General features: G+C 51.8%; 1 protein-coding gene and 1 long non-coding RNA gene across 4 annotated transcripts in view; one reads left to right on the forward strand and one right to left on the reverse strand.

The window, feature by feature from the left end:
• The window catches only part of ZNF76 (zinc finger protein 76), a 32,949-nt gene extending 18,248 nt beyond the window's left edge, over positions 1–14,701 (forward strand). For 2 of the 3 annotated variants that reach the window (XM_042938532.1, XM_042938531.1), the window contains 13 exons: positions 142–310; positions 5,070–5,150; positions 5,265–5,342; positions 6,749–6,948; positions 9,010–9,126; positions 9,470–9,545; positions 10,074–10,199; positions 10,301–10,480; positions 11,272–11,505; positions 11,599–11,762; positions 12,452–12,616; positions 13,140–13,253; positions 13,818–14,701. In XM_042938532.1, coding sequence (XP_042794466.1) covers positions 238–310; positions 5,070–5,150; positions 5,265–5,342; positions 6,749–6,948; positions 9,010–9,126; positions 9,470–9,545; positions 10,074–10,199; positions 10,301–10,480; positions 11,272–11,505; positions 11,599–11,762; positions 12,452–12,616; positions 13,140–13,253; positions 13,818–13,922 — 1,713 coding nt within the window. In that variant the 5' untranslated portion in view covers positions 142–237 and the 3' untranslated portion in view covers positions 13,923–14,701. The remainder of the gene's footprint in view (positions 1–141; positions 311–5,069; positions 5,151–5,264; positions 5,343–6,748; positions 6,949–9,009; positions 9,127–9,469; positions 9,546–10,073; positions 10,200–10,300; positions 10,481–11,271; positions 11,506–11,598; positions 11,763–12,451; positions 12,617–13,139; positions 13,254–13,817) is intronic. The other variant, XM_042938533.1, reaches the window with a different exon arrangement.
• LOC122219814 lies at positions 6,330–6,768 on the reverse strand. Its single transcript, XR_006202560.1, has 2 exons — positions 6,678–6,768; positions 6,330–6,447 (listed from the first exon to the last, which is right to left on the reverse strand). It is a non-coding gene; the product is annotated as an uncharacterized LOC122219814 (long non-coding RNA).
• Positions 14,702–14,974: the final 273 nt, after the last annotated feature.

Genomic DNA, 14,974 nt, shown 5'->3' on the forward strand with positions numbered 1-14,974 from the left:
TTCATAAAAAACCAACACGGTTGTATACTTGGAAGAATTCATCTCTTTTTCTTCTTGGCTGGCCTCATCCACTCTTTCCTTGTAGATCCTTGTAGCAGGAGGAAGGTATACAACTCATAATTTGACTGTCCATTTTCTCAGACTTGTGACCCAGAAGGAAATCTCTGACCTCAGCTGTGGCTCTTGGTGCTGGCCAGAAGCCAACTTCATGTCTGAGTATACAAGTAGCAGTTTGCCATGGAGAGCTTGGGGCTGCAGACGGTGACCCTCAGTGATGGGACGACAGCCTATGTCCAGCAAGCTGTCAAAGGTGAGTATTCCCAGGTACCTCAGAATCCTGCCCTTTCCCCCAGCCTCTGGAGAGGAGTGTCCCCTTCTAAGAGTCTTACCCCCACTCTGTCCTCCCACCTGCATGCCACAACTTACTCTGCATGAGAATTTCTTGAGGTAATTGGCAAAAAGGGAACGCTTTAAAATAAAGTGCCATCCAGGCAGGCCAGCCTAGAAAATCAGACTAGCCCAGCTGCAGCAACCAAGACCTCTGGAAGGCAGGATTCCTTACATGTGAAGAGTAGTTCATAAAACCTGTGGAAACGAATGAACACAGTGGTGGTTATAACTTCCTGCTCTTCAAATAATTCCCTGTCCAGTTTCTCAGTACTTTCTAGAAGCAGTTTATTTTATTTCAAGCAAGGTTAGGCACAGAGGGGGACACCCAGTTATAGATCTCATGCCTCAGGCCCCACTCAGGTTTCCAGGAATAAAAATACGGGGTATACCATTGAATTTGAGTTGCAGATAAACGGGAGCCTGGGTGGCTCGGTCATTGAGCGTCTGACTTTGGCTCAGGTCATGATCTCGTGGGTCACTGAGTTCGAGCCCCGTGTGGGACTCTGTGCGGACAGTTCAGAGTCTGGAGCCTGCTTCAGATTCTGTGTCTCCCTCTCTCTCTGCTTCTCCCCCACTCACACTCTTTCTCTCCCTCTCTCTCTCAAAAATAAATAAAAATATTTTAAAAATAAAATAAAAAATTTGAATTACAGATAAACAATGAATAATTTGGTAGTACAAGTATGTGCCAAATACTGAATGGGATGGATATTTGTAAACATGGGACAGAATACTAAAAATAGTAAAATAGGGGCACCTGGGTGACTCAATTGACTAAGCATCCAACTTCAGCTCAGGCCATGTGGTTTGTGAGTTTGAGCCCCATATCAGGCTCTCTGCTATCAGTGCAGAGCCCGCTCTGGATCCTCTGTCCCCCTCCCCTGTTTGCGCATGCTTGCTCTCTCTCTGTCTCAAAAATAAATAAATATTTAAAAATAGTAAAATAATAACACTAAACACTAAAAAAAAAAGACTTCATTGTTTATCTGAAATTTGGATTCACCTGAAATTCAATTCTCAAGGAACTGAAAATCAAGGTGGACATGGAGTGAGAACTGACTGTCATTGAAGGGCAGGGCCTATGCACAGTCATGACAGCCTCCTTTCCCACCTGCATTCTCAGGCCCACCAGATGGCCTGCCTTGGACAACACTGGGCAAACATTGCCTTGTTCCTACCCTTTATTTTGCCTCTTCTAGACTCTGTGATTGGGCGGGGGGACGCCTGGGTGGCCAGTCAGTTAAGCATCCAACTCTTGACTTCAGCTCAGGTCATGATCTCATGGTTTGTGATTTTGAGCCCCACGTTGGCTCTGTACTGACAGTAAGGAGTCTGCTTGGGATTGTCTCCCTCTCTCTGTGCCCCTCCCCCACTTGGTCTCGCGCATGCGAGCGCACTCTCTCTCAAAATAAATTTAGACTCTGTGAACATCCTCATGAAGGACTGTCATTACAACATCACCCTCCTTCGTTTCAATACATTGTGAAAGTGTGTTTTAATTTCCAAGTGTACAGATAAATTGTTTGTTAATTTTATTTTAAATTGTCTGCTTCCTGATGACGACAAAGAGGCCCCTTAATCTCATCAGCAAGCTCTTTCCATATGACAATATGGGGGGAAGGGTTGCCTTCTGGAAAGGTTGTTTGTCAAGAACTGTCTATGATGTGTGGGTCTGGTTGGCTTTGTTTTCTGGAGAGTGGAACTTGTCTGGAATATTTTTTTTTTTAATGTTTATTTTTTAAAGAGAGCACAAGCAGAAAAAGGGCAGAGAGGTGGGGACAGAGGATCTGAAGCAGGCTCTGTGCTCACAGCAGAGAGTCTGATGCAGGGCCCGAACTCACGAACTGAGATCATGACCGAGCCAAAGTTGGACACTTAACCAACTGAGCCACCCAGGTGCTCCTGTAATACCTTTTTTTGTTTGTTTAGAGTTTATTTATTTATTTTGAGAGGGAGAGAAAGCACAAGTCGGGGAGGGGCAGAGAAAGAAGAGAGAGAATCCCAAGGCAGGCTCCGTGCTGTCAGTGCAGAGCCCAATGTGGGGCTTGAACCCACGAACCATGAAATCATGACCTGAGCCGAAGTCGGATGTTCAACGGACTGAGCTACCCAGGTGTGCCTGGAATACTTTTGAAGCCCAAAACTGTGTGTTTGCAGACTTCCCATCATAGATGTTGCCCCTCCGCTACAGTCTCAGTGGGATGGAAGAACTTAGGAAGTATAGACATGGCTGTGGCTGCTGCACAGACCCAATTATTTCTCGTGACTTGGTCTTCTGCTGTGAATTAATGGTCGAGTGAATGAATAAAAAGCAAGTGGCCGCACTTGGCCTGAAAAAGCCACCCTCTTTTCTTATGTCTGGGTCTCTTTGCCTCCCCCACGTCCCCATTTATAGCTTTCTCCCATCCCTGTTCTCTGGCTCCTGCACGGTGCTGCAATGTGTGCACGTGTGTGTACGCAGACTCACACACAACAGATTGCACACTCCTGAGGGTCGCGCTGGCCTTCTGGAGCTGGAACCACACTGTTCTGAAAGGCATGTCTCTCCCTGGTGAGCTCCTCTGAAGCTCCTGACCAGGGTGCTTTCATCTTTGTTGGCAGGCAGCTCCTTCTGAGTCCAGCTTAGGCAGCAGGAAGCCCTGAAATTTTATGAGACTTATCTGTAATTAGGGTAGGCACAAAACGTGTTATTCAGGCCCAACACTTTTGAGGGTGGAAGAGTGTGCTATGAATAAAAATGCACTGAAACTGTTCCAGGCAAACAGGAACATCTGGTCACCTCTCCATAATGGGATATGAGGTGGGATGTGAACTGCTCTCCCTGCCCCTGGCTCTCCCCATTGTTGTCTCTGGTATGAGAGGTGATTCTAGGTTGAAACCTTTTCTCCAATAACTCTCCTCAACCTTTTGTCTCCTGCCTTGAAGCAATAGCCACTGTACTAGCAGAAGTTCTGCTAATGCTCTCAGAACCCCAAGTGTGGTGCCCTTGCCACAACAGATAAAGTGTTAGATGCGGGGAAGCCCATGGCTTCCTGGTGGGAGGGAAGTGGGAGATCCCACTCCCGCACCCTAACTGCCTTTCTCCTACTTCTTACCTTTGTCTCTGCCTTACCTGCCTTTGGCTGGCTTGTAGAACTATTGGTTACAGACCCGAGAAGACTCAGTGTGGAGGCAACTTTGGGGATTCTTCTGACGGGGGAGGTAGCAGAGAGTTGAGCCAGAAGCAGCTGCCTGGTCCTTTTCCCACATCATAAGAACTCAAATTCCTAAACCTGAAGCTCGGGAAGAAAGGAATAAGCAAACCACTTGGCATGAACTCTTCCCTCTCCCTTCCTCCCTTTCTCACTCTTTCCCTCTCGTCCCCTTGGAAATTCACTGGACGTGAGGAGAGGCCTAATTCTACTTCTAAACAGAAGAGTCCGTTGCTCTTAGAGGTGCTCCCCAGTAAGCATCTGAGATAACAGATGGGAAATATCTCAGGAACTCTGGAGTCTTGTTATATTCTATACTGCTTGCTGGTTGCCTTAGGTGAGTCGGGTTTGTTTTTCTTTTTATAAGAAAATTGAAAGGAAAATGTCAGAGGTCAGGGCGCCTGGGTGGCTCAGTCAGTTACTCGTCCAACTCTTGTTCTCAGGGTGGTGAGTTCAAGCCCTACATTGGGCTCCGCACTGGGTGCGAAGCCTACTTGAGAAAAGAAGAAAAAATGTCAGAGGTGAATGAAGGAGACATTCCCCACAGCAGCAATGGAATAAGACCTAGAGGATACGCAGTAGCATGACAGCTGCATTCACACATAAGCTCCCTGTTGCTTTATTTTCTATTCCTTCAAAAATGCAGATTGGGTTTATGATGATAAAAACAGACTTACTGAGGGCTGACCATGTTCCTGTCACTGTCTTCTACTCATTAACTCATTTAACCCTCACAGCAACCCAGTGAAGACACAGTTTTTAATCCTCATTTGAAGAGAAGGAAACTAAGGCACAGAGAGGTTAAATAAACTAAGAACACACAGCTATTAAGCTGTTAACAGGCAAAGCTGTTCCAGAGCCATTTGCTTTTTTTCTTTTTTCTTTTTTCTTTCTTTTTTTTAATTTCTTTCTTTATTTTGAGAAAGAGAGTGCATGCAGGTAAGCACGCATTATCAGTGCAGAGCCCTACTTGGGGCTCGAACCCACGAACCAGGAGATCATGACCTGAGCCGAAACCAAGAGTCGGATGCTTGACTGACTGAGCCATCCAGGCGCCCCCAAAGCCTCTTGCTTTTAACCACTAAGCTATACTGCCTTATTAGAAGGTCTAGTTCTGGGCATGGTGCCACAGTGGCAGATGAGGAATGTATTTTTCAGGGCATTCTTTGTTCTCTAGATCAGTCTCAGAAACTTACTACTAGGTTGGAAGTCACCACTTCACCGGGCATGGATAGAATAATAAATGAAGTTGCTCCTCCTTGAGTGAGAAGAAAGGATTCTGTTGGAAGCTGTTAGGTTCCTCGTGGTGAGATGTCTTCATGTGTAGTACCTCTGGGGCCCAGGCCCAGGGAAGCAGGGAGCAGGGGACATGTTACCTGTGCTTAGACAGGCAGACTATGCCTCAAGCAGGCCTCTTCTAGAAGCAGGCAGGTGTCCCTTCCACCTCTTTGGGGCCTAATCTGCTTCTCTCCATTTCCACCTTCACAGGAGAGAAGCTGCTTGAAGGGCAGGTGATCCAGCTCGAGGATGGGACCACTGCATACATTCACCAAGTGACGGTGCAGAAAGGTGAGAGCACGCCAAGGCACCTCTACCAGATGGAGGGAGGCCAGGCAGCCCCCACTGAGGGACCCTTCCCAGGCACCAAGCTCCAGAGAAAGGCAAGCATTGCTCTCATTACAGAACCTCTTTCCTTTGAGGATGGACAACCTGTGCAGCTGGAAGATGGCAGCATGGCCTACATACACCGCACACCCAAAGGTGGGGTCACAGTCACCGTGAGTGGCAGGAAGGAAGGGAGGCATAATTGGCAGAGGTCGGGGCATAGACATGGGAGCTATAGTCCTAAACTCACCTGGATTGACTGTCTCGCCTACCCTCCCTGGTCTCGCTTACCTTCCCTGGTCCAGACTATATCAGCGGCTGTTTCTGCCTCCAGGAAACTGAGCCTTGGGGCTCAATAGCATGGGCCTCAATGGCAGCTTTAGCTCTAGCACAGCCACAAAGTCTTAGGGCTTTAAACAGGACCCAAGGACATGATCCAAGACCAAGAATAAAAACTTAACTGACATTTAAGACTGAAGTCTGTGGGGCGCCTGAGTGGCTCAGTCGGTTAAGCGTCCGACTTCAGCTCAGGTCATGATCTCACTGTTGGTGAGTTCGAGCCCCGCATCAGGCTCTGTGCTGACAGCTTGGGGTCTGGAGCCCACTTCAGATTCTGTGTCTCCCTCTGTCTGTCCCTCTGCCACTTGCACTCTGTCTCTCACTCTGTCTCAAAAATAAATATTAAAAAAAAAAAAAAAAAGACTGAAGCCTCTAAGGTAATGAGGAATAACGGTTTATTCCTTCTACAAGTAGTTTCTTGCATGCCAGGCATTGTGCTAGGTGTGGAGTGTACAAGAGAGGACAAAGGCAGACACAGTCCCTGCTTTTCTAGAGTCTAGTGTAGGAAACAGAAGTGAGACATGCTGTCACCAATGAACAGATCATCCCAAGTGGAGATCCAGCTCAGGGAGGGCTTCTCTGAGGAAGTGATGCTTGGGCTGAGAGCTAAAGGGTAGACTTAGCTGGGGGAAGAGGGATGGCAGGGAGGGTTCTGTACTCCCAAGAGAAGGAAGGAACAGCGTGTGAGGCTCAGAGATGGGAGGAGGAAGAATGTCATGTTTGAAGGAACTGCTGAAGGCCAGAAGGTAGAGGAGGGGGGTGGGTAAGATGAGAGAGGCGGGGGCCAGTGCACTGGGCCTTGAGTGTCAAGATAAGGGCTTTATTGTTGGTCTTTATCCTGAGACCAGTGGGAAGTGGTTGAACCATCTGATAACACGATCTCATATGTGTCCTGCAGAGATCCCTCTGGATGCTGTGCTGCCTGGAGGGAATTAGAGGAGGTGATGTTAGGAGGTTCTTAGGGTCATCTAGGCCAAGATGATGATGGTCCCCTCAGGTGCTCATGGAGCTTGTGAGTTCCCAGTCAGTGCCCCATAGGAGACCTTGTCCTCAGGAGAGGTGGCCCCAGAAGGAGGTCCAGCCAGAGTGAATCACCAAGGTGAAGGACCAGGAGATGCTGAAACCTTCCTTGATATATGTACCTCTCGTTACCTTAAAGCCAGGGTCCCAGCTGTATCTCTTGCCCTTGTGCAGCATCTGGGCTAACCGCGTGTTCCCTGCAGAGGGCTATGACCCCAGTGCCCTGGAGGCCGTCCAGCTGGAAGACGGCTCCACTGCCTACATTCATCACCCCGTGGCTGTGCCGTCAGACAGCGCCATCCTGGCCGTGCAGACAGAGGTGGGCTTGGAGGACCTGGCCGCAGAGGACGATGAGGGCTTCAGCGCAGACACAGTGGTGGCCCTGGAGCAGTATGCCAGCAAGGTGAGCTCACAAAGCCTGATGCTGCCCATCAGCTCCCTTGGCCAAAACTGCCACCACCCTAGGGGACGAGGGCCATCCTGTGCTTGGGCGTGGCCTGAACTACCCCCTTTGTCCCTCCACGCTGCCTCCCCGACTCATCTCTCACATCACCATCCAGGGTGTGCATAACATGGGGCCACCAACAGCTGTTGACACTTGCCCTGGCTTATGATGCTTCTGCAGAGGGAAGGCGGCTGTAAGAAATGGTGCCATCTGTAGAGTGGCAATTTAGACCCAGCTTCACTTTTGCTGTTGTAATAATCCTCTGTACTGAGAATGCCCTTGCCAGTGACTTTTAATAGTTTTCCAGGCCACTGAGGTCAGATGTTCTGGTATTTATTTCTTTTCTGCAACTCACGTAGCCATTTGGAAAAATAACCTCAGTAGGCAATGACAAGGGCAGATGCAACAGAGCACCTGAGCTTCCTGGAACACAAGGCCCACACAGTAGCTTAGCTGTGAGGGAAAAGGATCTTGGCTCTCCCAGTGTCAACAGTCAGCGCTCTCTCCGTGGGAGCTAGGGTCCTGCCCATGGGGGAAGAGGGCACAGAGATCTCTGAGCATGCCACACTGGAGTGCAGCCTCACTAGGATGAGCTGTAGAGCCTCAGGGTGGACACAGTGGGGCTCCCTGGAGCACTAGTGTTACCCAAAGACTGGGGTGAGTTGTTTTTATAATAAAACTATGTGGCTATGTTAAAGGAGAAGAAATTCTCTTGTCTTATCAAAATGAAGCACAAAAGTTTAGAGCGGACCACTTAGGGCTACGCCCACTCCTGCCACCGTTCCCTGTGGTGTATTTTAGAAGCCATATTTGAGACTTGCTGCTGTTAGAAAGACAACTGGGCTTTGAGTCATGAGCCCTGAGATCCATGCTGGCTCTGCCTCTGCCTAGTCTAACCTTGAGCAAGTCATTCCACTCCTAGGCCTCAGCTCGTTCCTCTGGGAGGATGAGATAGAGCTAGATGACTTCAGAGGTCACTTCCAACCCTGAAGTTCCTTGATTCCCTTGAGAGCAAGTGAGACATGGGAAATCCAAACACCTGAGTGGGTTAGCCCGCCAAGCAGGCCTGGCTGCCTGTGACACTCCCCCACCACTCACCAGCTGCTTAAGTGTCCATGAAATTTTGTCAGCTGCTTGACCTCCAGACCTGGAGCTGACTAGACAGACCTTGCCATGAATTTGGCCTCACCCATCTGCTCCCTACTCCCCATAACTTCCAGAGTTCTGTTTCGGTGCTCCCGGGAAGGCCAAAGTGTCCCAGAAACAAATACTAAGGGACAGTCCCTACAGGATCTGGCCCAGGAAAGCAGAAGAGCAGTGAGGGCTCCCTGAGGCCCGAGGCTGGTGTGAAGCAGGTGGCTTTAGCAATGTTCCCAGTAGACATGACAGAGAAGGACTTGCCCGTCAGCTGGGGGCTATAGTTAGAGCTTAGACTTCTGGCGAGGACCTGCAGGCCCCTGCCTTGGCCTGCCCTGGGCACTTCTGCAGCTTGCTGCTTATGGTCACCTCACTCTGGTGAGCCCAGGTGAGTTCATCCCCACAGCAGGCCCCTTGTGAATGCCCGTTCTGAGCACAGGTTTCCCACTGGGAGGGAGGGCTCTCCTCCCATCAGAGGATAACACTGTCCAGAGCTGTGGCCTCTGAAGTGTGTGTGGCCAAAAGTGGGGGCTGCTGAATCTCAGCCTCACTCGGGGGTGGCCTGAAAGGCCACCTTACCCTAGCTGTCTAGGGGATGCCCTTTCTTCCATAGCTGTCATGCCCCTGTGACATTTAGCCCTCCCTCTATCTGTTAGAGATGGGTGGTGACTTCACATGCCCGCGCTGTTTGTTCTGTAGGGTGCTTCATTGTGTATTTCCTGTCTGTCTGGATCTATCATCCCAGGTTGCCCTTCTCCCTCTGGCAGGTTTAACCCTATTTATTGGGTTATGAGCTGTCAGCTGGGCCCTATATCCTACCTCTTCCCTTTCATCATTGAAGAGAGAGAATACATACAGGAACCTCAAGATTTTTTTCCTCAGGTTCTGCATGACAGCCAGGCTCCCCATAACGGCAAAGGACAGCAGGTTGGGGACAGAGCATTCCGCTGTGGCTACAAGGGCTGTGGGCGTCTCTACACCACTGCTCATCACTTAAAGGTAAGGTTGTCACACACAGCTTTCAGCCTTGCTGTTCCTCCCCTGCCCCGCCCAGGCTGTAATTTCACCTTCCTGTGTTAACTAGAACGAGTCCTTGCTCTCAAGTTTCTCACTGGCTACTGGAAGGAAGGTATGAGTGTACAGAAATGTCAGCCCAGGGGCCTGTGACACACATGTGCAGGAAGGAAGAGAATCAGAGAGTGCCCTCTGGAGGAGGTGGCCTCTCAGCTAAAGAGGCAAAGTAAAGGTAGTGGCCAGTACTGATGCTCTGAGCTCTAAAGAAAACCAAAGAGCATATTCCTACCCTCGTCCCTCTGAATCCCATGGTTGCTTGTCCCCACAGGTGCATGAAAGAGCTCACACGGGTGACCGTCCGTACAGGTGTGATTTCCCCAGCTGCGGAAAGGCCTTTGCCACAGGTAACTTACCTGAAAGAAGACTAAAGGTGGCCTGCTTCCCGTTGAGGACAGAGAGTTCTAGATTCGCTTTGGGAATTTCCTGCCTTCCTAGAGAGACTGCTGTCAGAGCACTCTGTCTTGTAGGGTGCCGTCTCTGGAAGAAACCCGGTTATGGAAGTGAGAGGCAGCATAAGCCAGGCCAGCCAAAGGAGCCTGGGGGCTTGGTAGAGAGACCCCCCGCCTCTTGCATCAGCTGTGGGGTATTTGGTCCATTGCATCTCTCCGGCCTTCATTTCCCCTCTGAAACCTTTAGCCGTAGCTCTCAGACCCTTGTTCTAGACTGGCACTGGCTCCCCTGAAGAGTAAAGTGTGGGCTTTTCTAGCCCCTCTTATGTGCCCAGGCTGGATTGGGAGAGAGGTCGACATAGGCTTCTTGTGCCTGAGGAGGGCTGGAGCAGACCTTAAGGTGGAGAACCTCTGAATTAGGATAATGAGGGGGATGAGGCCCCACAGAGCCTCTTCTCATCCCTCCCTCCCACATGTGGACAGGATATGGGCTGAAGAGCCATGTGCGCACCCACACTGGTGAGAAGCCATATAAGTGCCCAGAGGAGTTGTGCAGCAAGGCCTTCAAGACCTCAGGAGACCTGCAGAAGCACGTCCGGACCCACACTGGTAGGCTGGGCCCTGCCCTGTTCACATTTGGACCTGGAGCTCCTCACTCTGGCACAACCTCCCTTCCTGAGCGGTCCCCCTCACCCACCCCATTTCCACAGGTGAACGCCCATTCCGATGCCCCTTTGAGGGCTGTGGCCGCTCCTTCACCACATCAAATATCCGCAAGGTACATGTGCGCACCCACACAGGCGAGCGGCCCTACACCTGCCCCGAGCCCCACTGTGGCCGGGGCTTCACCAGTGCCACCAACTACAAGAATCACGTGCGCATCCACACAGGTGGGCCAGCTGGCATGCGAGAAGCACCCCCTCTGAGGCCCCAGCCCCCTCAACCGCAGGCTTTCTGACCTGAGAAATGGTCTCGGCTCCTAGCCCAGAGCCCTTCTGCTGGCCAGTCCAGGCTGGCCCATGGGCGGGGAGAGGGGGTTCTGTGGTTCCGGCCATATCGCCAGAACCACGGTCTCACTTGAAGTGAGCGGTTCCTCCCTGGTTAAGTCCAACATACAGCTAGCTCTCTCAGCTCCCTGCCTGCTCCCCACACCTGAGCTCTTGGGGAAAGGCCAGGGTCAGTCTTGAGGGGGGAAAAGCAGAGTGAAATGTCACCCTACCTCCTCACCGCCTCCACTGTCCATATGACTCCTGTGTATCCTCACCCTCCCCAGTGTCACATCCCTCATCCAGCCTTCTGTGTCACCTCTCGGCCACATGTGTCCCCTCACTTTCCCATCGCACCTGATAACATCGGTTACCCCCATCTCCTGCCTCTTCTGTTGACAGCCTTCAACTTTCCAAGCCCCCAGCGGCCCCCGCCAGTGCCTTCACTCACCCAGCCTTCCCTCATCTCCCCATTTTCTCCCTACCTCATCTCTGGGCTCAGTGGTCCCACACTTCTGTCCCCTCTGTGTTCCACTGGCCATTATCTCCAGCTGTGTCTTTTCAGAGTCCTGGGTGTCAGTCCCTCTCCCTCCCTCTGGCTCCTGCTCCACCAGCCCTGTTTCCCCCTCCCATCCCCTTAGTTTTCCCCTTGCCAGCCCCAGTTCCCACCCCCCCTCACAGCTCAGTGTCCCCAGGGGAGAAGCCATACGTTTGCACGGTACCAGGCTGCGGGAAGCGCTTCACCGAGTACTCGAGCCTGTATAAGCACCATGTGGTGCACACACACTGCAAGCCCTACACCTGCAGCACCTGCGGCAAGACGTACCGACAGACCTCCACCCTGGCCATGCACAAGCGCAGCGCCCACGGCGAGCTGGAGGCCACGGAGGAGAGCGAGCAGGCCCTTTATGAGCAACAGCAGCTCGAGGGTGAGGGGTGTGGATAGGAGGTGTGAGGGGGGACAAGCCAGGCCTCCCGCGGCCAGCTGGTGGCAGATGTAAGCCTGGGCTTTCCTCTCCTAGCCGCGTGTGCAGCCGAGGAGAGCCTGCCACCCAAACGACCACGCATTGCTTACCTTTCGGAGGTGAAAGAAGAAGGTGATGCCATCCCAGCCCAAGTGGCCATGGTGACCGAGGAGGACGGGGCCCCCCAGGTGGCTCTGATCACTCAGGATGGTGCCCAGCAGGTACAGGCCCTGGGGAAGGAGTGCGGTGGGCCGCTCTGGTTGGTACTCTCTCTCTCTCTCTCTCTCTCTGGGGAGTCCCGAAGTTCTGACAGCCCCACCTCTACCCAGTTTCTCTTTTTAGCCTTGTGGATCTCAGGGAGCTGAGGCTGAGGGTAGCCAGTCTTGTAAGCCAGCCTCTCCTCCTCATGCTTTCACCTCAACCTCTGGAACTTTTAGAGTGCAGTCACTAGCTTCCCCTTTACATGGAGGCTGACAGGTCCTGATCGTCTGAGTGAGACACTTGGATATCCTTCTCAAGAGAAGCATGTTGATGTGGGGGCCAGATCATGGCATGGGGTCTGGAAGCTAGAGTTTCTAGCCAGCAGTATAACATGACCCTTGTCAGCACCCTCACTGTCAAGTGCACTTCTGTCTTTTGGAGTTGACATGAGGATTAAATTGGGTCGAGACCCCAAACTGCATGGAGCAGAGCCCCAAGGTAAAGCGGTGGTAAATAGAAGTGGCCAGCTTTTTGCAACCTGAGACCTGTTTTACTCGCTTGTCCCTGTCCCCCTACACCTCTATAACTTGAAGCTAATTGGCTAGCTTATTGGTGAGCTACCCTTGTCTGGGAGAGCAGGTATGTCCACCTAGGGGCTTTCACACAACCTTCCGCTGCACTGCCAGCTCATCTTCCTTCCTATCGGCAGGTCAGCCTGTCCCCGGAAGACCTGCAGGCCCTGGGGAGCGCTATCAGCATGGTGACCCAGCACAGCAGCACCACCCTCACCATACCCAGTGAGGACGATGACCTTGCCACATCTGGCACACATACGGTCACCATGGTCAGCGCTGATGGCACGCAGACGCAGCCCGTATGACCAGGCGGTTTGCTTGGGGTTTCTTGTTCTCTTGTCCTTCCTTTGTGTGGGGTGGGCGTTACGGTGCAGGCTGACTTAGTCATGCCTTCTTTACAGGACCTAGACTCCCCCCGCGGCTCCTCTGGGCCATCAGCAACTCTCCTCTCGAAAAGAGTTTCACGGGGGGTCATGAGACAGTTTCTAAATCTTGATCTACTTCTAATTTGCTTGGCTTTGCTATCATGGGCAAGTCACTTTTCCATGGACCAGTCCATTTCCAAATGAGGGGATTAAATGATCTTTGGGCCTTTGACAGCTCTAACCTTCTATGATTCAAAAATCCCTAAATTAAGTTGCCTCTAAGAGAAAAATACCATCTCACTAAGCTCTGAGCCCTGTGCTAATTAATCTGACCTATAGTGGTTTTATCCATCCCTTTCTGGCTTGTTTCTAGCCACCTTGCTTAAGACATTTTTATTTGGATTGGGGGAGGGAGAGTAATGTAGGTGGGTTAGGAAAACCTTCTTTTATATTTCAGGTTACAATCATTACCTCTGGGGCTGTGGTGGCCGAAGACTCTAGTGTAGCATCCCTTCATCACCAACAGGTGGCACTGTTGGCCACAGCCAACGGAACGCACATTGCGGTGCAGGTGGGTGTAGAGGTCCAATACCCTGAGAAAGGAATAAGGATGGGAGGGAAATGAATGAGGTAGAGATGTTGAAGAGAAGGGCATTCGGCCCAAAAAGAGCTCATTTCAGAAGACAAATCCCTTTCTGCCTGCATCCACACACCTGTCTCAGGCTCTTTCTTGACTGAAGCAGAGTGGTGAAGCCCCCTCTGGCCTTTAGAATAATTTCGATGGCAACACACGTGGTCGTCTAAACCCCTTATCTCTCCGTGTGTCTGTTTCTTCATCAGGAAAACAAGTGGGGCTAAAGTAGATGATGACTAAGGTCCCCTCCAGCCAGTCATTCCCTTCTGTGATCAGGCCCAACTCTCTGACCATGGACCATTCTGTGGCTCCCTGGCCACGCTTAGCCTGCTAGGACTCTAGTCAGTGAACTTCCTGTTAATTGGGGCCCTACTAACTGCTCAGGATGTGGCACTGAGTGGATGGAGGGGATTCAGAAAAGTAGACCACATACTGACGAGCACTAGACTGTAGTGGGGAGTGTCTCATTCTCTCCTTCCTTCTCCACCCCCTTCTGCACAGCTGGAGGAGCAGCAGACCTTAGAAGAGGCCATCAGTGTAGCCACCGCTGCCATGCAGCAAGGGGCCGTGACCCTGGAGGCTACAGAGCCCGAGAACGGCTGCTGAGTCCCAGGGAGCTGGGTCCCACACCGTGTTGGAGGAGGTGCCATGCCACACAGGCATCCTTGCTTCCAAGAGCCCGGGCTGTGGCTGACACATAGAAGGTGGCCACATAGGTCTCCGGGGTGAGAAGGCGACAGGAAAACAGCCTCACTGAAGGGTCCAGGGGCCCTGCCCAAGAGGAAGACCGAACAGCTGGAATCGGGGGAGTGTGTCATCCTCAGGAGCTAAAGAGGACGAGCTGGTCACCAGGATGCACTGGGGCATCCTCCCCTCAGAATCAGCTGGGTGCCCACCCTCCTTCCTCCAGAGAACAACCTTCCTGCCCTCAGTCCACTCCCCTTCTCAGGTGGCAATTGGGACTGCTGTGGGGACTGGTCCTCTATTCTGACTGGTCACTGCCCACCAGGGGAAGGGGCAGACAGCTTTTCAGCCCAGTAGGGGCAGAGCAGGCTCAGCCCTGCTCCTCCCAGCAATAACCACCTCCCTGGAGGACTGCCAAGATGCCTGGCCATTTGGCAGCAGGGATTTCCTGCCATCATAGTCAGAATTGCTCAGGGGCCTGTGGCTGGAGAAAAGGTGCCCAGCCCCACCCGCCCCCAGTTGCCCCCTGTCCTCTCTGTGGCAGAGAGGCAGGGAGTTAGCCCTGTATATACTGGGGATTGGGTTTCATTTGTTTGGTTTGGTTTTTTAAAATTCCATTTTGATAATTTTTTTTCCTGCTCTGGTTGGTGGTGGCAAATGGGTGAATGAGTATTTAATAAAGTTCCAAGTTTCCACCTGGGTCCCTCCCTCCCTCCTTTCAGCTTTGGTCTCTGGTTCCAGGACTGGTCAAATCAGGCTCTTAGCCCTGTATCCCTGGCACAACCCCACTGAGCCTCAGTGCCAGACCTCTGGGTCTGGCTCACCAGGGGCACAGGTGGGAGGAAGCCCGGGTGTAAGAAAAGCCCTGAACAGCTGTCAGTGGCTTTCTGCCCACAAAGGAGCAGGTAGGCTGCAGGGGGCCAAACAGGACCAGTGGGACCACTGCTTCCAGGCTCTGGTTGGATCTCAGGCAT

Source organism: Panthera leo, chromosome B2 (genome assembly GCF_018350215.1).
Source record: "Panthera leo isolate Ple1 chromosome B2, P.leo_Ple1_pat1.1, whole genome shotgun sequence".
Lineage (NCBI taxonomy): Eukaryota > Metazoa > Chordata > Mammalia > Carnivora > Felidae > Panthera > Panthera leo.